We start from the raw sequence: 25,181 nt of genomic DNA on the forward strand, positions 1-25,181 counted from the left end.
TTTCCTTACAATCTATGTTTCTCGTTCCTCTCGAGTCGTGTGTATAGGTTACGCTTGGCCAGCATCCTAATAAACGACCAAATCACCGAATCATTCGATTCGATCATTTTCCTCGAACGATACAACAAACGACATAGATATCGGTCAGATCTTTCAACGTGGAAAACCGATCGGTGCACCTGCCGACTACGTTTTTTCTTTAAAGATATAAAGACGAAGGAAATCATTTTCGAAAGGCGACTAATTTGCTAATTCGTATTGATAAAATGCCATTCTCGTAGAGATTAGTGGAATTCGGAAGGTCGAATAATTGCACGCGGTGGAAATATCTCGTCAAGCTAGAATCGAATTCCAGGATTTCCTTGGATTTGGTCTTCTTCGTGGGATAACGCAGCCACCTGACAATGAAAAGTAATAGCTATCAGCAAACTGTCAACGCGAACCAAAGCTAGTGACGGTGTTGAGAAAGCATTCGATAGATTCTGGAAAGCTTCCGGCGTTAGTCTCTCCTTTTCTAGCTTCGTGCTCCGCAAAAATCCCCGCCGTTCTCCGCAACCCAGAGTTGCCCCTCTTTTTCTTCCATTCCCTTCCAAACCGAAAAGTGGACTGCCGTATCGAGCGTTTCCGACTCGCTGGCTTTACTTGCTTCCGGATTCCAATCGCTTTCCGCTTTACGAGAAGGACTTTGGAAACGTTTACGAAGTCGGCAGCTTCAGGGTAAATTTAGAGGACCTCGTCTCCTTTTCGTATAGATTTCTTCACAGAAATACTTCACATACGCCGTTAAAATTCAACCGATATCAAACTCGTCGTGCAATTTGCTTTACCAATCTCTTTTGCATCGCTCGTTTTCGATTACTTTTAATCTCTCATCTTTGTATCTTCATTACGTGCCGTAGTTCGACACGGTAAGCGAAAGCAAAAGCTTTGTAATCGTAGAACGATAAAGCTAACGTGCCGCTATTGTTATGCCATACGGTGTTTGCCATACAATCGTATGTTCGCATATGAATCTGTCTCGTGGGTGTTCTCTAAGGTGGCACGATATTCCACGCATAAGTTTAGCACGCATAAGCAAATGTTGTACGCATAATTACTCCCAACTATGAATATGTTACGGCAGAAGAGGCAGCGTTATGTTATCTCGTCTCTTTGGTTGGTCTAGCGTGGCATACCCCTACACCTATATGTACACCTATGTGTTTACTTACGTAAGTACGACGGACGATGACGGTACGTGTTATTCCATAACCGATCGATTAGCTCGTTTTACTCGTAATTTACTGTAGGCTAGCCTATGGAAGATACGAGTTACGTTCGTCGTTGTGTTCCTAAAAGACGAACGACGTCGCAGTCTTGCAAACAAAAAGGGTAATTCCATTTATGCAATGTACGATGCAGCCTCTAGACATCGATAGCTACGTCCTTGCTAAAACGTTCTCTCCTTTCGTTTCTTTTCATAAGCGAAGCACACAGCCAATAATATAAATGCGCGTGTCACGACGTTTTCTGGAAATATTTATAACTCTCGATAATTCTATGCCGCTTTTTCGTACCTTAAAAATTGCAAATGTGCATCGCATCACGATGGGAAGGTTATTCCGTGGGAATTTTTGCATCGCGAGGGCCATGCCAGCAAACATTTCCGCTTTCGCGAATCCTTTCTCGAATTTGAAACGTTCGAACGTATGCAACGCCTTCGATTCCGCATAAATTTGCTTCACATTTTCCTGATGCGGCATGCAACGGGATTATCATTTTGATTTAATGCAAATGTTCGGGACGTTTTTCGTTTTTTCAGTTTCGATGAAACGAATTTCACGAAATTTTGCAAATAAACTTCCCATTTCACGCAAATTATAATGCCTGGCCCACGGACTCAATGCAAAATTCTACGCGATCGTAATACCGCTAGCGAGTTCTCCTGTGCGTTACGATAAATAGCATGGGACTCGTTTCAAAGCGTGTTTCTTTCTCAGCGGATTAGCTTGTTCAACATCTCTTCCGTCGTGCAAAGCTTCGTTTTACGTCGTGACTCTTTTAATAAAAATACTAATTTTCATCCATTTCATTTTGATAGAAATATTAAATTCCATCCGTTTTAATATTCGTTCGTAACATTTTGCTGAAAAAACTAAGATAGCGCAATGTAAACTGTCTTTCACTAATATAAAGCATTATTCGCGTATACACGAATCTGATCAGAAACGCGATAGATCTACGTAATTATTACCAACTGTTGTCACGTGCTTCCGCCACACATCTATAATTATACCGTTCGATCAAACGGATATCGAACTTCAAATATCGCGATAATTAGATTGGCTCGGTGTCAAGACGTTTGGAATGATAATTTTCGGATGGCCCCAGATACATGTACGTACGTATTTACAAAACGATGTTTCGAGTCGCGAATGAACTTTCCCCGTTGATCCGATGAACACTGAAACTGCACGAATCACATTGCTGATCGGTTTATTTCAAAATCGTGACCGGAATTCCGGTTCTGTTAAATTGCAAACTCGACGATAGACTTACCCAACACGGTAGGGTACATGAATATTCTCACTCATGGCGACAAATATCTGCTTACCAGCTTCGATGAACTTCGCCTTCTTAAACGTTAACTTACGATACCAATTGTTGGACGTTCCTAGGAAACTAAGGATTCAAATAAAGAAGAGAACAGCAAAATCGCTAACGAACGACGAATACGAAACCTACGCGCGCAATTTTGCGATTCTTCCGCATGAAAGGGGAGCTTTTAACGCATTCAATGCATCGACTGCTCGTTTATGGCGATTTTCTCGCATTTATTAGCGTACGAATATGCCGTTCGAACAACGCTGCAAACGTTTCTCTGTTTGAACATAACGAGGTAAATTCTGCTGGACGCGATATTCGTTCCAAAACCGACAACATTTTTAAAGCTTATTAACGAATGTTGTAGCGTTTCAGGGGTTACAGATTAACATTGTTACATGGCACGCGTCATGCAATTACACCGCTAATACGACCGACGAAAAACGTTTGCAATAAAAAATTACCTCGTTTTCATGACGAATCGACGCCGGTTCGTACCCTACCCATTTGACACGCAGTAAGCTATTTACACATCGCCTCGTTACCAGTTACTGGATGTCGTTCGTCCACATACTTTTACCTCGGTTCGTTATATATGCGAATCAACGAAATTAGATCGTAACATCTACGTAACGCGTAACGTAACATATCCGATATAAACCGTAAGGTACGAACGATTCTGATTCGCATGGAAAAGCAACGACGAGACGAAACTCATCGATCGTGGTAACGATGTGCCGTTGAATCCCAAGAAATCTCGAATAATCCTACTACTTGATAAATGTATGCGTAAACGTATTCGGATGACTTTTTTTTCGAGAAAGAAAGTTCTCGCTTCTAATTCGCAGCCCCATTAAGTCCGATCAGCGCGATGCAATCAATATCGGTTAATTAATTACCGCGCGAAAGAGCCACAGTATCGAGTCTCAGGCTCATTAATATTGACTTTGTAGCATCCCGCGCTCGTATATCGCGCGCTTTTTCGACGTTCTTGCCCGGAACGGTGAATGGAAAAGCACGTTTTCCCAATCTCCCCGTGTCTTGGCTATCCCGTCATCCCCTCTCCGTGTCCAGTCCTCTCGTCTGACTCTCGCTCACGGTCTTCTCTTTATCTCTGGAACGGAGGTTGCGAGCTCGCACGAAGATTATCGAGCTTGCACGAAGCGGGGGTGTTGGAAAAGTGGGTTGTGTGGGTACAGGTCTGGACGTACGCTAGAGACTTGCCGGGCGAAGGGGGTGGTGGTTGGAGAGATGGGGGTGGAGAGACGGAGTGGGAAGGGGGTGAAGAACGGGGAGAGCGGCGGTAGGGTGAGTTTGGGGCGCAGGTTGGAACGAGAATGGTATCCGTGCGCGAAAGCTCATTGGCAGCATCCAGTGTCATCGCGGAGCTCGAGACGCGCGCTTCGTTTTTCGCGAGGGAGGTTTCAACGTTTCCTTCGATCGGTCTATTCGACGTATCGCGATTACCAACTCGGTTCGCGTCCCACAGTTTGGGTACAAACTCATCGACTATCGGGTCCTTGGTCGTTTCCTTTTCGAATGCCTGCCGCGAGTTGATATATTATTTTCGCTTAAAGATAACAACGGAAATTCGGTGATCGTTAGATTTTTTGTTTACGTGGATGCCGATCGTTGCAAGTGAACGCGCGATGTTCAAGTTTGTTGGTCCTTGGTGAAGTTTTTCACATTATCGGGAAGACGACGGAACAAAGTTGTGGACGAAATCATCGCGAGGATCGATGGAAGTAGTGCGCGAGAGTACGACAGGAACTCGAAAACGGCAGGGAATAGAGATGTCGATCGGAGTTTCGAGTGACTGAGTAACGCGAGCAAGTGGCCTTCGGACAACCGATGACAGCAGATAGTAGCACGTGTTCCCGGCGTACTTTGGCCAGGACTTGAATTCACCCTGAGAGAATTTCTTCAAGACGATGTTGTGAAAAGTGTGCAAACAGCCGTGCAACGCTCGGAATATAAATAACGTGGCTCCGTTGGGAAAGAAAGTCGAAGGATTACCACCGTGACCCGGGTAAGCCGACGTTTAGTTTCTCCGAAACATTCTGCGAGGCCGTTGTTCCCGCTATAATTTCCTCGTGGAACGTCGAGCGACGGTTTATCGAACGATAAATTTGCCCGCGGCTCCGTAGCTTATATTACAAATTCCATTCCCGATAACGCATCGATTTGACTGCAGAAATGTTTAGTAAAATCGACAAGGTAAACGAGGAAGATTCACGATAACGCGCTGGCTGACCTGTATTTCATATTATCCCACCGGGTAGCTACCGCTGGATACGATGCAAGCGTCGAATCAGAGGCGAACCTGTTATTTATCCCGATCAAAGCGACACAATAAAAAGATCAAAGATATCTACGTCGGATTGCGCGCAACCTTTCCCTTCGATCGTGAACCAAATGAAACCAACTATGTACTCGTTTTTGTACGATGCGTGCGACACCACATCCTTCCAGAGGCTATACGTATAGCTCGTTAAAATCGAAACCCGTATTTCTGATAATTTTTGAATCCCTTCGATTTCTCGTCGCCGGAGGCAGTTGGTCTTTTTTTTCGAAACGTTGACGAATGTCGACCATTTATCAGTACTGCGCTGGATCCTTGTCAACGAGCAGGACAGAAACGATATCGCGAATTACGCTTGCTCGATTTTATTTCTATTTTTGTTTGCGTCGATTGCGCAGCGTGGGTGTTGCCAATGAACGCAGTGAGAGATTCGTCGGTCGCTGGTCGATAAAAAATAATACGTTTCGGTCGGCGATGCGCGAAGCGACAATCATCGTACCACTTGTTCGTCGTTCGTTGAATAGCTCGGATACCTACGTTTCCCCCGACTTTCTCTTTGTCCGCTATCTATCGGAATGGTCCTGCTCGGGCACAGGTTCCGCGAAAAATACAAGACGATCCTTTAACGATATCGTTACGTAATACGCGGTTCGCTTCGCGTCTACATCTTTCCTCGTTCCTGTTTTCACCCAACAACGTTACTCGTTACGTTGTCGGTACAAAATTGCAACTAATTTCTCTTTTGCTTGTCACGAGTCGAGGTTGAGGTTTCGCAAACTTTGCGTCTATGTAAAAGTATTAATAAAGCAAGTTTGTCGAATACGCGTTTTGCACGACGTAAGTATCAGCATGGTAGGAACGGAGCACAAAATTGCACGGGAAAGAAGTTTGACTCTTAAAACGGGGTCTCTTCGGGAATGGCTTTATGGTGGCAAACTTGGAGAATGGAGTGCGCTTGATGAACGAAAGTACAAGTAACTGCCTATTTCAAACTTCCGAAATATGCTGCGTTGCACGGTTCTCGTCGTACAACCAAGGTTCACCCAAGGAAAAACGCAGTATGTAGTCTACATGTACTCGAGCGAATTAAGCTCTTCATTATAATTTACGATAGTTTGCATAGCCCTCACCCTCGCTAAATCGTCATAAACAACTGACCGAGTTGTTTACGAATAATTTCTATAGAATTCCTTTGACGTCGAAAACACTGGCGACGCGACAACAGCTTCGGCGACTCTTTCGAAGGTTAATTTCTCGGCTTTCGCAAAACTCTCTCGTTACGTCGCGTCGGACGCTTCGTTAGGAAACGAGAACCGATCGTTAGGAGGGCGAAGTCCAGCGCTGTCGGTTTTTCTTGAGATTTTCTAAACGAGATTAAAGACAAATTCGTTACGTTCGCGCTTCTAAATCGAAACGTTTCTTTTGGATCGGTCTCGAGAAAATTAGCCCCGCCTTAAAAGCGTTAACTCGGATAATCGTCGCCTCTTTGACGTCGCGTCTTTGACGACGAACCTTCAGAAATCCCGCATCTATTCTACGACTTCTTTTTCGTATTCGAGCTCGACAGTGGTCACTTAACAGCTTTGCAAAGAGACGTAAATTATTATTCAGTCGATTGAACGACGCGACATATCGTAGTCACGATCGAACGCGAAACGATATCTGAGAAAGAAGTTTACGAAAAGAAGAGGTAGCGTGTTTCTCGAGAAAGTTCGAGCTGGAATCGTAACACGAATCAAGTGGACAATAAAGTCTCCCTATTTTGTCGAACATGCATTTCCAGTGGACAGATCCCGAGTCACGTATTTGGTGTACGATAGTTCAGCTCGGAAGTAGAGAGAAGTAACTTCGTGCGTCCGATGTGGAACACATCAGAAAGACAACTCCTCTTCCCGTTGGTGATACCAACACAGCCACGTTTCTCTCCTCTTACGTTTCCCCGAAGCATCCCGGGAGAAAGGGTGGACGAGTAAAAAGTACTTACAAAGTGTCGTAGACAGTGAACGTGTTCCGTAATGTCGGCCAAACGGTGGCAGTAGCAACAGCAGCAACGGCAGCAGTATACCGATAATGCCGATCACGGAAATCGAATTCGAGCCGACACACCGGTTGTTCGCCGTCCTTCCCGTTTCGTTGGTGAACGCGTGCCACGATTTAAACTATCGCTTCGTAAATCATAAACTCGAGTGTTCCAGAAATCCTCCAACCGTTTACGATCTATTTGCTCGCGAATATGTTTACGTAGCTTTAAATCCCGATCGCGTGGGTGAGCGTCGTTCAAAGCGTCCGCAGCTCATAGCTCGATATTACCTTCTGCGTGGTGGCTCTCTTTATACGATCGTTCGTGTGGCAACATATCGGCGATAAAACCAATCTTTATAAACTAGTATCGGTATCGATCTAGATCTCCTTTTCGCCAGAAAGAATCACGGTGAGCGCAATTTTTGCTCTTCCAAGCAATCGACTAAAGGGGAAAAAATTGATTCAGCCAGAGGAAACGCGTGAAAAATAAAAAAAAAAAAAAGATAAAATAGAAATCGCTTATTATTTGGTATCATCTTCGAATGTGATTTCAACGAATAGTGCCAACGGCGCCAAGTGACGATGTTATATGCACATACGATGTGCGTTAGTTGCGATATCACTTCGAAGGAAGAACGAAGTTATTCGAACGAACTGTGTAATTCGATCGCGGAAAATGATAAACGTTGGAGGAAAAGGAGTTTCGTTTACTAGCAACTTTCTCAGAGTTAAACGGAGCACGAGCATCGTTACCGACAGAAGTTCTAGCTACGATTTCAGATCGTCAAAAATAGTCCGATGGGATATTCCATTCGCATTTACCGAGCAAACACGAAAACGGTCAACGTTGAATCAGATAACGATCTGGAAGAAGTCGACGAGTAAAAACGAATCTTTGATCAAATCTTCCAACGTCGATGATGAGCAGCAGTCGATGGCTAACCAGCCGGAAGAAATTCGATTCGGTTATTTTCTTCGTTGCCACGTTCCGATTCTCATCGAAATCGCTTCTGTAACCGCGTCGTTATTAATTTCAACAGCATTTTAGATCTCTGGCTTTAAGGCCGATGTATAATTTATACTACACGACACGGATCGTCACGCGACGTTAACGTCGCGTATTAATCGCTGACGAATAGTGCGAACGGTCTCGTTTAGGCTGAATGCACACAAACGACGTTTTACAGCGCGATCCCACTGCGATCATACGTCTTTCTTTGTTTTCCCATTAAAAGAGACAGTTTCAGCTAAAAACAACGAAGACAGACATATGACGCAGCGAGGGCGCAGCGATAAAAGATCGTTCGTCTGCATGGGGCCTTAAAACGCATGTTTCAATGTCCTGTCATGCCGATGGATGCCATGTCATATCGGCTAGCTTGTTACTCATGAGAATGTTTATCGGAATTCAACCGTGTCGATTGCTCCAGCTGATTTACTTCTCGATGAAAGTCGCGCTGTAAAAAAGCGACGACACGTCACTGACCCGATTCCTATCTGTAACCTGGAAAGAAAACGATTATCTTTCTGTAAAAAGTATCTATTCTCTCGCGTTAGTCGAGATCGCCGTAAAGACCAATCCCCGTCGACGGGCAACGTCTAAATAACTTTATGGTATTTTGTTGATAGACAAGAGCGTCTGAGATCCCGCGAGCCTAGCTCGAAGTACAAGACGTTAACGTCGTTAGGATGGTTCGAGGGTGAAATTGTCAAGAGACGCTCATCAGTATGCTGTGGATATTGATCGCAGTGACGTGCATCGAGCTATCGACCTTTGCCAACGCACAGTCGAAAAAAACTACGTCTATGCAAGAAGATGCGAACAACACCGAACCAGATCATCCGAGTAAGTACTTTTCTTACTCTTCTTTAGTTTTATTTCGAGTTGTTTTGCGTCCGGAACACATAAAACGGGAACGTCGACTGTCGAGTAAACGTATCGTTGCCACTTTAAAGAAAACCGCGGTACTTGATTCGTAAATGTGTACCCGTATTTTCGATTTGCCAAACGAAACTCCGAAATAATGCTTACAGTGTCTCTCTTATAAGTGTACCAACATGTATACGTACGTACCACTCTCGTGTAGCAAGAAAAACAATTTGTTAAAATGGTTGCATGAACGTGCTTCGGCTGGACGATGTTCTCTTCTGCTCATCGTGCCACTGCATCGTGGCAAACGAACAGAGGGTACGTTACCGGGAAACAGAGAAACTACTCGCACAAATTACAGCGTGAAACTTTTTCTCTAATTTATTTGCGCATTTCCGTACAGCCGGCAAGGTATCAAAATTAACGTGTAATGGATACGTATCTCGAGACTGAATCCACCGGAACTCGTCATATCCGCAACTTTTTCCGATACGCGTGTGAAATCGTTGGCTTCGCTCGGCCAGCAAAATGTGTTTTCCCGAGAACGATCGAGTATATCGTAGGCGACGAAAATTGGAAGGATTAGGTTTAGATTCACAGAGACTCTCGTCGATCCTTGTAAGGCAAACGTTAAGGTTCCGCGATCGTGAGAGGAGCAAGGAGAAAGCACGTGGTAAGAGGGCCGCTGAATTGTGAGAGTTTGCAACGGGGATTTAACAGATTAGTCAGGGTCTATAGAGCGTGCACTTTATAAGTCCTGGATGAAACCAAACTAATTAGATATGTATGGTCGGAGCGTCGCTGTGGGACATATAATTAATGCGGTGCACCGGCTAAATGAGAAATTAATTACGATATGGAAATCAGAAGGATCCCACGGCCTGGTTTACCATCGTTACCTGGGGACTAGAGTCCCGACGGATCTACGTTTCTTTGACCCGGACGCACGTGCGGAACGTGAGCTGCAACGAGGCACGTGTTACCAGAACAGGACGATGCACATGTGCCGGGTAAAACTGTGATTCCACTCTTCTCGTTGAGAGGATACAGTTCGTCGATCGCGGAACGTACCGTCACGTCGCGTCGGGACGACTTCGATTCGCTTTCGTGCCACCTCCCAAACACGATCGCCCTTTACCTCCGACACGAGCGTGGGCGTATTGCCTTCTCTAGTCGACGAAATACTCGACTACTCGCCCGTCCCCTCTAGCCGCTAGTTGCTCCGTGATAGTAACCGCGTCTCGAAAAGAGGTTTCGACCAAAACGCGTTCCCCTAGATGGTTAAATATTAGGGTTAAGAGTTAAGGATCGAGTTAACTCTGTCGTTGAACCGAGGCCAACGAAACTACACAGTTTGCTCTACACCCTACACGATCTACGTGCCGGTTTCCATGAACTTGCTCCCTGTTAATCTCGTTGAAAACCGAAACCCACGGACATTCGCGTCTGTCCAGGATTAGTTTCCGAAATTTGGATTTCCGTTGGTTGGACAATGGCTTTGCCTGTCTAACTCCTACCTCGGAAAACAGCGAGCATCGATTCGATACATTAGCGCACGCTATTTAAACAATGCCCCTGTTGCCGAGGAATCTACATAGATAGGAAGATGCCTCTGATAATTAGAATATTCTGAAAGGTTGGTCGAGATGAACTTCTCGGTTATCCGTAGCCTCGTTGATTAACAAAGACCCAGAGTGTGTTGGTAGATTTTATAAAACGAACTTTGAGCCAATTAAACGAAGCACTCCGGATATTAACGAATTGAAAAGAACGTTTTCTCGTCGGTCCAAGCGTCGGGAAATTTTATCGCTTCATCGGAGAACCGATTAAATTTCCCCATGTTTCTTCTTCTTTCTGCTCGGACATCTTACTTTTCAAACAGTAATTCGCAAGAAAGGCTCGGTTTCTCCAAGGTTTGAATTTTGTTTAGTGGCAAATATCGGCGCAACGTGTACAACAAACGATTCGGAACGTTGTAGCTTGTCGGCTATCCTTTTGAAAGGAGTGCGAGCGGGGCACCGTGCCGAACGTGTCGGTTCCTCAACAGCGACCTTTGATTTCTAAAATTTCCGCGTCGGTATCGGCTACGCTAACGAGTTTACGAGTTTACTAAAGTATTTTCTTTAGTGGACTCAACAAAGAATTCTAGGATCTGAGAGACTTTTTAGTAGACTCGGGTATATTGGAACGCAATCTGCTTCCATGGTTATTGGATTTCAGTCTTCGCAAACAAACGAGAGTAACGCGTAAATTCGAGGCATGAGTGCGCGGTTAAAAATCGATTCCAGGATAAATATATCGAAGCAGCGATCGAAATTTTCCATGTAATCTACCAGCAGAGGATAAAAGCTCGTTTCCTCGCGTAAAACATTGTTTCTCTTAACCTTTTTAAACAGATAAAAAGAGCAACGGGCAAAGTAACGCGGACCGACGCATTTAAAGGTCTTACACTTTGTCCCTGGAACGCTTAGACGGGAGATGGTAGAAAAATCTACGGTAAATATACCTTTAAGTATCCTTTCAAAGGGTGGAGGGTGCTCGTTCGTCGAGAAGAGTTCGGTGCGAGGGGAAAAAAAAAGAAGCGAAATATCGCGGAAAAATTACCTTCCCAAAGGGACGCCCAAATAGAGAGAGTTTAGATAAAAATTTCCTACGTTTGTCACGGTCCTTCCTAATTAAAGGTTCCGAGATTAATGCCGGTAATTTTCCACCGCTCCGGGCAATCGATACCTTCTCGCTAGGACGTTCAGCAACGAATCTCCGTCCGATTTTCTAATGCCCATTTTCCAACTAATGGAAACTGATCTCGTATGGAACGCATACTTTTATGTATATCTTCGGACACGTCTCTCAAGTATCCTTGCAAAGATGTGCGTTAATTTAGCAAATTTTGACGTCGCGGCAAAAGAGGTTGCAGATTCGAATTTGCGAGTCTAGGGTTTTAGAAGAAACGAACGATATATCAGTTGGCGAGATTTTAAACCATTATGGAGTGTGTTCGGCGAACTACGTACTCATTTCGGATATAAGCTGCTTTCAGCCGCGAGCGCCTCTTCTTGCTAGCGCGGCGGCAGCGTATCGCGAGACTCAGCTGGTTACACGAAACAACGATCAAGCCGCTCTAACGAGTGTTTAAACTAAGCTTGTTAACCATCGCGAACGAACAAGAAGCGTCCAAGTGAAACGAACGCGCGTACTACACCCGTCGAAGCTTTACCCCCTCCAAAACCAGCTGTCATCCCTTCGAGTTTCTTTTACATCCGCGTTCGGTGCAAGTTCTTCGAACTTAACGCGTTGCCGGAGGAAAACCTAAATTGAACGGGAGGTACTACTTTCGTTCGCGAACCGGATATTAACATCATATTCGAAACAGCCACCCGTAACCCACTTAATCGAACGAAATTTGTTACTCGCGAAATTTTAATTTGTCCTCGTTAATTATCCTGTTGGCCATGTTAAAGGCAGCAAGTCGATAAGGGAGAACTGTCCCAAGAGCCGATATTTCGCTACAGCATGCTAAGCTTCTCTGCGACACGAACCTCGAAATGAACGTGAAATAATAATTACCTAATTACGTACTACTCACAGGGGTGTATTAAGAGGATTCCGCATTCTCACGGTACATGTAATCCCCGATGAAATTTACACGCGCTCTATCCAGAGTATCGGACCGATGAGAACGACTTTCCGATCCTGTTTCGCTCGAACAATTCACTCTTCCTCCTCTTCTCCCCTAACCCCTTTCTCTCTTTCCTTCTTTCTTTCTTACCGAACCGACAAAAGATTTGTACAAAAATTATACTGAATTTTTCACGCGTACGAACGTTGTATCACAACCTATTCGTATGTCGAACAATATGGTCGTATCCTCTTATAACTAAAATCAAGCACTTAAGCCAGAATCGATGAACACCACTGACCCGGTTTCCCAGAAAATGTGTTGCACCGTAGCTAGATGAATTCAGCAAGATCGTTTCGTATGAAAGAGATCAATTTCCGTTTCTGCAAATTGTTCGCGTGCCTTTCGTTTCTGCGACAGCCTCGATGAAAGACGTTCAAAAGTTCGTTTCTCTTATTCTTTTCCTCTTTCTTTTTCCTTCTTCTTGTATTAATGCAAGCGTAACACGTGTGCGATTGAATGTTAGAGCAATGCCGGCGATGCAAGATCTTTCGATCGTAATCAAACGAAAACATGTATGCGCCACACATTTCGCTGTATCGATTTTCCTTGTATTGTTACCTCTAAGGGACATACATTGCTGAGTTTAATAATGTTTCATTAAAGGCTCCAAAGGAAGGATGATATTAAAACTTGTACGCTATTAGAATTTCGGATTTAACCTCGACGCTGTAGCCGCGTTCTTTCTCTGGCTAATATTTTCCCCTTATTTTCAGAACAATTGCGTTTAAACGTAACGACCAATTTTTAAAACTGCAACGGAAATCTAACTATAATCAAAAGCCCACGAACGAAATTTCGGTTTTATATATTGCGCGTGTGTTTTAAAAAGTAATTGTTTTTACCATTTGGAGGAAAAATTTGAACTTTAATTTCCATTGTACTTACTCTGTCCGAAGAACGATAATCACGCAGCGTATCTTTACGATTTGAAACAGGAAATTACGCGCAGCTGTATGGTTATGTTTTGTATAGGTACCGCACATCTGCGGTTGATATCACAAAATCCTTTGGTCAATGAAAAGCCGTTATTAAATAATTATTATAATCATCAGCCACTAATATTACGCGAACATGCGTAAGTAGAGTAAATATGTGCATAGCTGTCGGTCGCTCGATACGATATCGAAATTATAATTTTACCATTCGTAGCGCAACAGACGTGCTGGTTCTTTTTCTTTCGAAAACTGGTCGATTCATCGCGGAGGAGATTTTGTTTCATTTCGTTTCGTTTTATATTTTCTTGATAACGTCGACCAACTTTACCATAGAACCAACTGGAAACGTGGTTCGTAAGTTACGGCGCGCAAGTTACGCGTAACCAAAATGCGAATTCGAGAGTAATGACGACGCAGTTGATCAAAGGAAGTAAACTAGTTAGTAATTAATCAAGTTGCACTCGTGAGCGAACCAAATATTCCAGGAGATTGGTTTTCTGCCATCAGTTTTCGTATCCTGTATCTCGAATTTTCCAAATCGTGTTAGCCTTACGTCTCTTATACTCCGTGCGTATGGTGTTCGTTAGCGTGGTCCAGTCAAAGCGTTGCTGACTTTGTGTATTGATAAAACTCGAAGCTTTTATTCGATATTTTTGGCGAAACGAGGTATCGTAATTTCTTTCGTTAACGTAGATTATCTTGGCATAGACGTTGCGCGAAATTTCCATAAACGCGCCATGATAACGAGAACACTGCCGTATTTCTACCGAAAGGCAAAACCGACCCGACTTAAAGTAAAACTTGTTACGCTATTGAAAACTTCGTTTTCCTTACGCTTCTCACTTTCTATATTCTACGTCGAATACCAGTCATTTGCATCAACTACGAATTCACTGAAACGCGTATACCAACAGTTTTGCTCGCGTTATCGTCCAAAATTCAAACACCTTTCGAACTCTTGTTCTGTCGCACGCTCTAATTGCTAATTTCGTTTTAAACGCTGTTATTCCAAACATACATAGCGGATTAACGCGACCTATTTTTGTCATATCCACGCAACTTTTCATCCAAACGTACGTCCGTTTCGAATATTTCCAATTAACCTGTGTTTTACGATAATTACGTTTCTTTCTACGTATCGTCAATTCGTCCGTTCACGCAACCGAATCTATCCATTCGCGTTCTCCGTTTGTTCCTATAACGTTTGAAAGTACGTACTTTACGGCAACGTACTTACGCTTTGCGAACCCTCGTACCGAGGAACATGGGTCGTTGAATGAATTTTAAGCGGGCATTTATCCAATTTAGAATAATTAAAGCAAAACTATCGGAAGCGGAATTTAACCTCGAGAAGGAAGGCTCGATGAGACGTAGGAGCTGGTAGCCGCGTTATAATATTATGTAGTTAACGTTTTCGCAAAGAAGCGCGCTTATCAGCCATAAAACAAGACGCTTACAAAGTGGACCAGTTGAAAATGGTAGAAGAGAAAAGTGGTGTAGGTTGACCGATGAATTCCCTCGAGGCGGTTGAAATTTTAATTAATCGGGAGTACGAAGCGCAAGACATTTTTATAAATTTATCTTTGCTTCTTCTTTTATTCAACCAATTTCTTCGCGGTTCTCCAGAATCAACACGATACTCGTATCGTCGCGCCGATCTTAAAACGTCTCACGATCGCACAACGCTTCGATTACGTTTATCCGACGTCTATGCCGAAATTCGTTGCGCTCACGTCTCTTAACGGAAAGCGATTATCGAACGCGATCGTACAAATAAATATCATTGGTATTAGCGAATTTCTAGGAAACTCGTAAAAACACTCGTTCTCTCTTCCCTCCTCCTATTTTATCTCGCATCGTTCCTTCTGCTTCGATCCTTTAAAAACGACATCGTCCATCGATAATCGATCTCAATTACGACGAGTCTGACGCTCGGAGAATCGAATCGGGCACCGAGAACGGTGAAGCAGCGTCGTCCGCTCCAAGGTATACCGGTTAACGACGTGGATGTCGACGTCGGGTCCGATAATCCGCAGTCAATTAGCACGGTAACCGATTTCCAACCACGATCACCGCGTCACTCCTCTGTACGCATCGAGACGTACGGTTTTCCATCCTCTGAACGCAAAATCCGCATTCTACTCTGTTCCTGCAGGTACACTGACCGGACACACCGACCACCGGATCCCCTACGACGTCCTCTTCGTCGATCCACGAATCCTGCTGAATACAGCATCGATGTTTACCCCGGCGGCTAAATCGTCTAGCTACTAGCATATACGGCAAATGCATCGGATGGATGCCACTTCCGATAAGGGTTCGATGCACCCTGCCTACAACGGTTACGACCTTTGCTCTAACGACAACGTCTAGTTCCGTCCACGGATATCTCGCCTCGATTACCACCGGAACCAGTATCCTTTCGTTCCACGATTCCCGTGAAACCTTCGAATTAGTGGCTTTTTCAATAGCTCGGTCTCAATTGCTTTCTTCTCCTGCCAAGAATACGTACGTCGTGTATTTTTCGTTCGAAGAGAAACGTCCAGTACAAACAACAAGCACGAAACGATAGAAGCTTTGACAATCGGCTACTACGTTTATAGCGTTATGTGCATCAGCGTTAATGAAATTCTGCTTATTACATCGATACTTTTTCGTTAACGCCATGAATACGCCCGGTCAATTACATTTTCGAACCAACTAATCATACTGTACGGATGAATAATTACAATCGCGTTGTGTTTAATCACCGTTCCATGATTTACGTTCGTTTCGGGTGAAACGAGGACAGAAATCTGAATCCAGACCGAATATATCGGGGAAAAAAGAAGATATTTGAAAACCGAGCATCGGTCTCGCTGTTGGCCAAATTTTCATTGGCTTAGCAGAGCTTCTGGCGCATGGATAATTTGCGTACGCAATATCCCTTACCAACGATCTGTGCTATCGTAACCCTATGAATTATTCTAACGGTATTCCGATATCGTTCGATACCGTACGTTATTATATCCTGTAATAAACAAGAACGTAACACCGACGGGAAAGAAGTTAAATCGCAACCACGGACGTTATCTCGTAGCCTTAGAAACGTAGAAGAATAAATTGAAGGTAAGACGAGGGAGTATCGTCGTCGAGTTGCAGTGGTAACGGGTCGAGACAGGCCAGACACCGTAAATCGCGGTAAGAGGTTTCTGGAGGGAAAAAAGTCGTGGCACGAGAGTTCCATTCCGATATGATTTTAAGACGAACCGCGTCTCTCGAGGAAGAACAAAAACGATGCAGTTCGGATACCTAGAAAGGGAGCCGAGGATACGGAAACGGAGAACAGAGAAAAGAGCGGAGGTCAATGGAAGAAAGATGAAAGAAAGAACGAAAGGAGAGATAGAGCGCTTTCGATTTCAAACTGAATAATGCACTCGGTGCCGTGATCTTTGCCATTTTCGCGAATACAATTTCTCTGTTGGAAACGGGACGGCGGGCTTCTTGGGAAAGTCTTCGTTCCTACGTCAATTACATCGATTCCTTTCTGTTTGTACTTTATAACCAATCTCGGAAATGTACACGCCTTTTCCTCTTTGCTCGAGTCACGGTTACTAAAAGAAAAAAGTGGAACGAGTCGACTGGGAGACGACGCGGCGGCTGGGGGGAAAAAATGAAACGGAACGAAGAGAGACGATGACGAGTCGATAACAAAGCAAAGACGAACTTCCATTTTAATAGCACCTAAGTTTGCGTGGAGATCGCAGCAAATCTCAAAGGTGGTGACAAAGAGCGAAATCGCGTGACCGGATATCTCGTTTAGTTTCATAGATCGCGGGTTGCGTTTGGGGCCGTAGGAAATCGCGAAACCGTAAGTGGCTTTCGTTATTCTTTATCCTGTAAACCAGGCAGTTAGTAAACAGCGAACTGGGCGGGAACATTCGAACGGCAAGCAGCTCTGGCGAGCGGCCAACATCTCGTTTGTCGATGGATTTGACGTTCGCTCGTGAGACATTTCTCATCGAGGCTGTCGTCGCGCCAACGTACAAGCATAGTTTTTTCTTTTTTTATTCGCGGACAAATCAAGATTAAGCAGGAAAGCGATAGATTTATCGACGCGGTCCGATCACAATTACTTGATTCTTTGTCAAACGTGTACGTACGTTCGTAAATCACGAGCGATTAAAACGAAAGCGAAATTGATCCGTGCCCGAAAAAAGAATACGAGCACTTTCCACTATAAACAACGTTATAAAATTAAGCTGCGTATACTCCAAGCATGTAGCGTTTACAGGCCCATGTCGTAAACTTGAATGTAAACAGCGAGTTTGTGTACACGCAACGCTTTACGGGTGCACTTTGTGCAGATTTCGATCCGTGTAAAATCAACGTCCCTCCAGCGTATGTAGCAAATTGAAGTCGCGTAACGCGGTTAAAAGGTGAGCACGTGGTAACGTTAGCCGCATACGATTGTTTGCGAATTACTCAGCCGTCAGCTTCGTTCTCCGTTCCACGAGAACACGCTACTATCCACAATGATCACCACCCGCCATTGTCCTCGTAATTCTCCTACCGTTTGACACGTTTCTATAGTATCAAAGCGATACTTTCAAGACTATTCTCTTTCCTGAATCGAAAATTTCGGATTTTCAACCTGCTCCCGTTTAGTCCAACGCGCCACGTAAATCACGCACCCGCATTTTTCGGTAAACGAACCATCGAGTCGCGTGAAAGGTCGCTGCCATCTCGATACCGTACACCTACGCTTAGAACCAGATGCGACAGAAAAAAGACAAAGGACCTCCTAACTTTACGATCGATTAAAAACCCATACCCGCTTCGCCATTACTTTCGACTGCCTTTTCCTAAGATGCTGCACGAAAAGAAGAAAGTCTCATCATTTTCAGCGATACGTTTCTCACTATTATTTAACGCTACTTACATTTGGTTTAAACAGGATCGCAACAGGCTGTCCCATTTACCATCCGAGCGTGAAAATATGCTGTGCGTTCTGGTACACTTTATAGCTGGCGAAATGTTTCAACGCTCGAGCGAAGATTCGCCGCGCATAATACCTGCTCATGGTTAAAATGGTACAAAAGAATTGCGTAAGCTTTTTCGCTAGTAAAGCAGGTCGATTTTCCGGAAAGAATCCAAACAAATACTCATTTTCCGCGGTAATTATTATATAACCGAGCTAACGTTGTTCGAAATTTCACGATACAATACAAGATATTTTGTTCGCAAAGTAATATTTTTCTTTTTTACCCGAGTTTGTTCAAAGGGAAAGTTTATCTTCTGCTCTTGAGCGTTCACCGTGTTTGTCGAGTATCGATGTTTTAATTTCCTTCTCCGCTAACGTTGACTCGTACCACTCGGTTCGTTCTTTCGTTCTTCGCAATTCGAATCATGGTCGATTACCTTTTGCTACTTTTCTTTGAAAAGTTTCCGCATCTCTCATTAAGAAGGACCCGGTGCATTAGAACTATCGAACGGTATTCGGCACTGCTAGCCGTCCATAGTCCTACATACTCCTTATACGAATGTTTGTTGAACCGATTCATCGTTTACGGCGCTAGGTTTTCCTTGTAGCCATCTTTCAAAACTTTCACTTCCCCTCGGCCGTTCCATTTTCCTTTCCTGCGGAATAAAGGCTCATAATGTATGGCGAGCCAGCTGCACCGAAACCTTTACGACCCGTTTTCCGCCGGCCCGGTATTCCATCTCGGCGACCGGACATAAAGAAGCAGAAAGATATTCTGCTTGGCCTATTCTTTTTGGCCAAGCTCGCTGCTGAGTAGAAGGTATTTGCTAAATACGGAATTTCGCCTTGGAAACGATTTCTCGTTTATATCTCAGCCTTCTTTTCCTTTGCCATCCAAATTACTTCCGGCCGAAAGGATCGACTGTCGTCATTCTCCCGCGCAAAAAGCATTACATTGCCGCGCAGCCGCATGCCGCCTCCTCTGCTCGCACCTTCACGACACTCTTCTACCGACAAAGAAAGCCAAAATTCGCGCGATATCGCTTCGTCTCACCCATAGTTCTGGCTCGTACTTTCGAAGGAAGCGATATTTTCCGTGGTCGTTCATGGGATAGAAAATAAAACGATTTCTAATTCGACTAACGCAAATTGACCGAAACACGGCTCTAGCTACGCTAAATTGCCGTGAAACTGAAAGGAAGGAAATCGCGTAGCAAAAATTTACTGAATACGGGACAGATTGGGTACCGAGGGGAGGAAAGGGTGGACGAAGTGAACGGAGAGGGGAGCAGGTTGCCTCAAAATTCTGGTCCGAGTTTAGCGTCGCAGTAATTATACTCATCAACAGAAGTGTCACAAGCAGACTCGCTTTATTATATGACCGCTTGACAGTGCCGCGCGACATCATTGTTTTCTAAAGAATTTAAATTAAATTCCGAGTCGGCAAAAGTCCCGGTACACAATACGACATTGCTTCACCTAATAGTTTTCGATCTACATTAATTAGTTCTCGTTATGCTGGCCAGCAACGAACACCAAACAGACAGAAATTCCTAATTAATCAGCCTCCCCATTATTGCATACTTTAAATTGATGAGTCCGTTTAACAGATATAATCGAACGAAATATACATATAATACATACATATGTACGTACGCTATGCACGCAATGGACGCGCGTTTCATCGATAAGCGAGGGTTAGAAGGTCATTCATATAAAGGCATTCGCGATATAGTCGACGTTACTCAGAAACGATCGACCCTCGGTCGTACGAGCGTTTGATCGGTTAACAATCTATGAAACAATTTCGACGACAATTTCAGAGCGTACATTTCTCTAACGTAGTTAATTGACCGAAGAGCTAATGCCGTGGTATTTCTTTCCCGATTAAAGCGGGTAAAACGAATTTCGACATTACCGCGTAACGATTTGCGGAAGCACGTACTTACTAGCAGAAAGTCGTTGTAATGCGGACGTAAATGCAATACGTGTTTCCGCGCCAAACGCATAGAGAGTCGGAACGTCCTCCCGTCGCGCGATACGACGACGAGTACCAAGGCGACATCGACTTAAATGAATTTCACCGACAAACTCCACGGTGATGTCGTCATTTTCTCGCGAAACTCATTTTACGCGACCGCAAGAGAATACTCCCGTTGAATTCGTACCGCATCGGAAGATTTCAACGACTCGGCTCCATCTCGTCCGTATCTTTTGTTCCATGATCGCGTTCGTTCCGATGCGATCAAGAAGATACACGAATGTTACGTGTTTCCGATGAAAGAATAGCAGCGGCATGATGCATTTCGATAAATAACACGGCAACGAGGATTCCTTGCGAAGCAGGATTTACTTACGAGGCCGATCATATTGGGTTGGCAACTAGATGATCGTCATTACCAACTAATGACAAAATCCGCAATCACTTACTTGCCAACCCAACAGATATTGACGAGTCACCGACGTTAACTTACGATTCGCATTTGAGCGATTAATGCGCCTGGCTAATTACGAGCTTAGAGAGGAAGAACGCATGAAAACTTGACGCGTTTCAGTCGAAGGTAAACCTTCTCGAGAGGCTCGGGAAGCTCGAAAAACCCGAAAAGCTCGAAAAGCTCGGAAAGCTCGGAAAGCTCGGAAAGCTCGGAGAGCTCGAAAAGCTCGAAAATCTAAAAAAGCCGTTCAAAAAACCGAATACGGAAGGATTATTCATGAACCTTGACGGCAACGACGCCGGGGCCAAGTTGCTCGATAAAAATCTGCATTATTACCGGAAGTGCTCGTCGTCGGTACGGACGAGGGACTGAACAGTGAGTGTCGTGAACCGTACTTAAGTACCCACTTTGCGTCGATCCGCCGACAACCGATTTGCTTTACCCGGGACCAACGTTTATTTATTGCTCGCGAACTTTTCGTCCATCGAAATACGTATATAGCTGTACGTTCTGTGTCCTGTGTATATCTACGTACACTGTATCTACATGTACGTCTATCGTATCGCCATATATTAACGCACTAGTCCGACATTTATACCCCTTTTGTTTCATCTCTTTTTCTCGGGTCAGTTCGGTGGCTTATTTACATGTACACAGGCTAAAAATGTTTTCGCTCGCAAAGAAACGAACATTTCGGTATCGGATTTGGTTTGCTTACGAAGCAAACGTTGCGATCTCGTTCGCCTGCTCGCGTACGAAATATTTCACGATTTAAAAAATAATTTATTTCACACGCGATTTTTCGCCGTCGGTTTAACGCCAAAAGAGATTTAATGAATCGTAGGTGCACGTGCAATTTCTAGCCGAGTGTTAAAGTATATTTCATGAGTCGCGAGAAACATAACGTTAGCCGCCTCGAATATGGTAAAGACCGAATACGTGAAACCGATAAATTATTTCCACCCTATTAACGTAACCGTCGATACTTTCCATTCCGTAGTAATGGATCACGGAGAATTTTCCTTTTTCGTGGAAAATATCCATAACTCCAAGCTCGCCATAATTCTTAATTTCGAAGGTGCTCGAGGCTCGTTCCCGGTGGTCCCGATAAAAGGTTTTTAAACGAAACGTCGATACGTTTCGTTTCGCGAACAAAAAGAAAAAAGAAGAGAAAGCTAACCAGAATTAATTACGAGTTTCCTCGCATAAAAGCATTATTACTGAAACTTTCGTTCGCGCGAGTCGTTTCTGTTCTGGTCCCAACTTCGAATCATTTCCCTTACTCCTTTCGCCATCTCCATGCACTCTCCGCTAACGTTCTCTACCGCATCCGTGTTTTCGCATTCACATCTATCTCTTTCTGAAATAATCGCGTCCTTTTTGTATTCGCGCCGTAATTAATAATTGTTCGTTGAAGTCGTTCGAAACTCGAACGCGCGACGAAAAGGTTTCAACGCGTTGTCACTGTGTGTTACAGTACCCATGGAGTCGATACAGGGAGTGGCAGGGCAGAAAGCAACTTTGCCCTGTAATATACAACCCCGTGAGCCCAACGACGCCGTCTCTATGGTACTCTGGTTTAAAGAGGACAGCGGCGAGCCTCTCTACAGGTAAGCCATCATTGTTATTTACGAGAGATATCGTTCAAATCTCCGCACCCCTCTGTTTGCAATATTTTTAGTAATACTATCGTTGCTATGCCACTTCGTAATCGCGATGCTCCGTAGAAAATTGTTTCTCGCTCGGATCTCGAATCCGATACATATTCCGATGGTAGACAACGTGTTTCTCAGATTCCTCGAGGCACCGTTGAAAAATGTTCTTCTCTCGACGTGGTTTAAGCTTTGATAGAAAGATAGATTTTTGCCGATTACGCGAAACAACGCGGATTCGCGGCAATTTCCATGATCGCGAAGTCGTCTAGCCGGGGATTTCCCAGCGATCCGGCACGCGCAAGACCAAAACGAAACTGGGATTTCGTTAAGCCACGAATCACCTTTGTCTTCCATTCTTTATATGCTAGTTCCATCGGCCACCGATTCCGTCCTCGTAAATATCGTCTTTATGGAGAGACCCATAAAACGAGGATAACAGGTATACCTCTTTGGTAACGAGTGCCGGAAGATGCGCCATCGCTTTCCAGGATCGCGCACACGTTCGAGCCTGCATTTTCCACGCTTCCATCTCTGCGTAATTTAATGCGTATTTTTTTTTCTTTTCTACACGGTTTTTTCGTGGAAATCCGTTTCGATGATATTCCGCGTGCGGAAGTCAGAGTTTCGATAAAACCGGAGAAAAGGGTTTCTTTGTTTGTTTAGAGCTATTACGAAATTCTAGGTGGAATTGCGGTCGCGTGACCGGCGAAACGGTAATTTCCAACTGAAACGTAGCGCGATCGAGCACTAAACAATCCCTGACGACTCAGAGCAGAGGCGCGAACGACGTTCCTTCGGAACGACCAGCAACGTAATACGTAGTAGCTTTCCGGCTTGGCATTATCGCGTCTCATAAAAAGTCTTATTTCACAGCGAGAAGAATACATAAAGCCGGTAGAAACTGCTTTTTATTCTCCCTGCGAACCGTTCAACCGCTCCGTTCGTATACTTGCTACTCGTACCGCTACTCGTACGCGTGATAAAAACTTTCGAAATGTCTTTCTCCGAAGCTGAAGCCGGCGCTGATATTCGACAGTCAAGAGAGCGAAATTCAATATTAATATTTAATTTCTGTCGCGGGTGGCAACGATGAACAGGAAATTTCAAGAAATACGAGCGGAATAAATTTTGCGCAGGATGAGACACGGTTTTGGATGCCATACCATGCACTACAGACGGAATCGAAATGAAATTCATACGAATTCGTATTCGGTTTACGAGGATATGAGTACGTCGCAAGAAATTCCTATAGAGACGATTTACGAGACACGCACGCTCCATTCCGATAGAGCGTCGCTAATTAGTTTGAGAGAGATAGAATTTCCGATCGTTTTGTTCCCAGACTTTGCGATACTTCGCGAGAAAGGAAGGATCAATGATATACGCTCCTTTCCGAGGCTCGAGGAGGCAATAACGTTGCACGGCTTGCTTCCTCCAGCGGATAGTACGAGTTTCAAGATGGCTGTCGATCAATCTCCTTGTTATCCATGCATTGGTACAGCTGTGTGTACATGCATAAATGGAGTTATACAGGATACGCGAGTACCATCGGAGCTACGAATAGCACCGTCTGCGCGATATACACTCGCATCAAGGCCTGTCACTAATTAATGTGTTCCACCCTCGTAAGGTAAATGAACGTCGCTTATGAAATGCAAATTCAAACGAACAGCTTAATTAGAAAGTATCCGAATTATTACGGCATTATTTCCAAGCTGGCAACCTTCACGCCATTTGAAAACAGGCGGAGATTGAAACGTTACGAAACGTCGTTAGTCTCTGCTCTTTCGCGGTCGTTAGATTGCGCAAGATTAAGTCATTCCGGCGTTTTCATAATTTTCGTGACGAGATATATCGCGTTCAAGCCGAACGCGCGTCTTTGCGTGCTGGACAGAAGTAACGATAAAGCGAAAAGCTTTGGTCGTTATAGCAACAACTTTTTAAAATTTTTACGTCCAGCAAGAAACGAGTTATTCCGAGCAGCAACGTCAACCACCTGCCCAGCTGATAATGGATAATACCGTGCTTATTAAACACGTGCCAGGATTAAAAAGAGGCTACTTTCGCATTCAGAAACGTAATGCTTTTCTCCCAGCTGTGGACTTCTACGGTGCAAAAATATACCGGTATAATCAGAGAAAAAGTTAATTGTCGGAGCACTGTTCGAAACACGGACACCGAGCCGCGCGAATCATCAAACTCGGAACGTGTGTACGTCGAGCGCGAGTGTAAGAGCGATGCACGTGCGAGAAGAGTCGGCTGCGAGCGGCGACGTGGCGACGCGTCGACGAAACGCTAGTGGAACTCGAGAAACTCGAGGAACCCTCGTCCGAAGATCAAACGTCATAACCAGTGTAATCGTACACTCGCCGTCAGACGCATCGACTAACCAGAGTGCGCCACTTGGCATTTCCGTTTAACCGTGTAGGATCGTTGACACGGACACAAACGCATGGTCTGATGCGATCCCTTAAACGCGCACGACGTGATATTACGCTGCCGTCGCTATTAAACTGCCTTCCATCCTTCACCTTCTCCTCCTCGTTCACGTTTCTCGTTCAACGTTCGCTTACCCACCGGCTTACCCGTTTTCCTTTCCATTTGTCTTCCTTACTGTGCTCGCTCGACCTCCTTCGTCACGCCGATCGCCCCCGTTCCTTTCTACCAATCACCGTCGCGTGAACCTTCTTCTTTCGTTAGGCTATGCAAAACTTTTCGCTATCCTTTCTGTTGT

At 44.5% G+C, this 25,181-nt stretch overlaps 1 protein-coding gene across 3 annotated transcripts in view; it reads left to right on the forward strand.

Annotated features, from left to right (window-relative positions):
• Window positions 1-3,922: 3,922 nt before the first annotated feature.
• The window catches only part of LOC100643569 (nephrin), a 99,775-nt gene continuing 78,516 nt past the window's right edge, over window positions 3,923-25,181 (forward strand). The window contains exons 1-3 of one of the 3 annotated variants that reach the window (XR_007224202.1): window positions 3,923-4,612; window positions 8,537-8,753; window positions 22,270-22,402. Coding sequence is in view for 2 of the 3 variants with exons in the window: in XM_012308772.3 (XP_012164162.1) it covers window positions 8,636-8,753; window positions 22,270-22,402 (251 nt within the window). In the remaining variant the exon portion in view is untranslated. The remainder of the gene's footprint in view (window positions 4,613-8,536; window positions 8,754-22,269; window positions 22,403-25,181) is intronic. The other 2 variants (XM_012308772.3, XM_048406196.1) reach the window with 2 other exon arrangements.

This window comes from Bombus terrestris, chromosome 5 (genome assembly GCF_910591885.1).
Source record: "Bombus terrestris chromosome 5, iyBomTerr1.2, whole genome shotgun sequence".
Classification (NCBI taxonomy): Eukaryota; Metazoa; Arthropoda; class Insecta; order Hymenoptera; family Apidae; genus Bombus; species Bombus terrestris.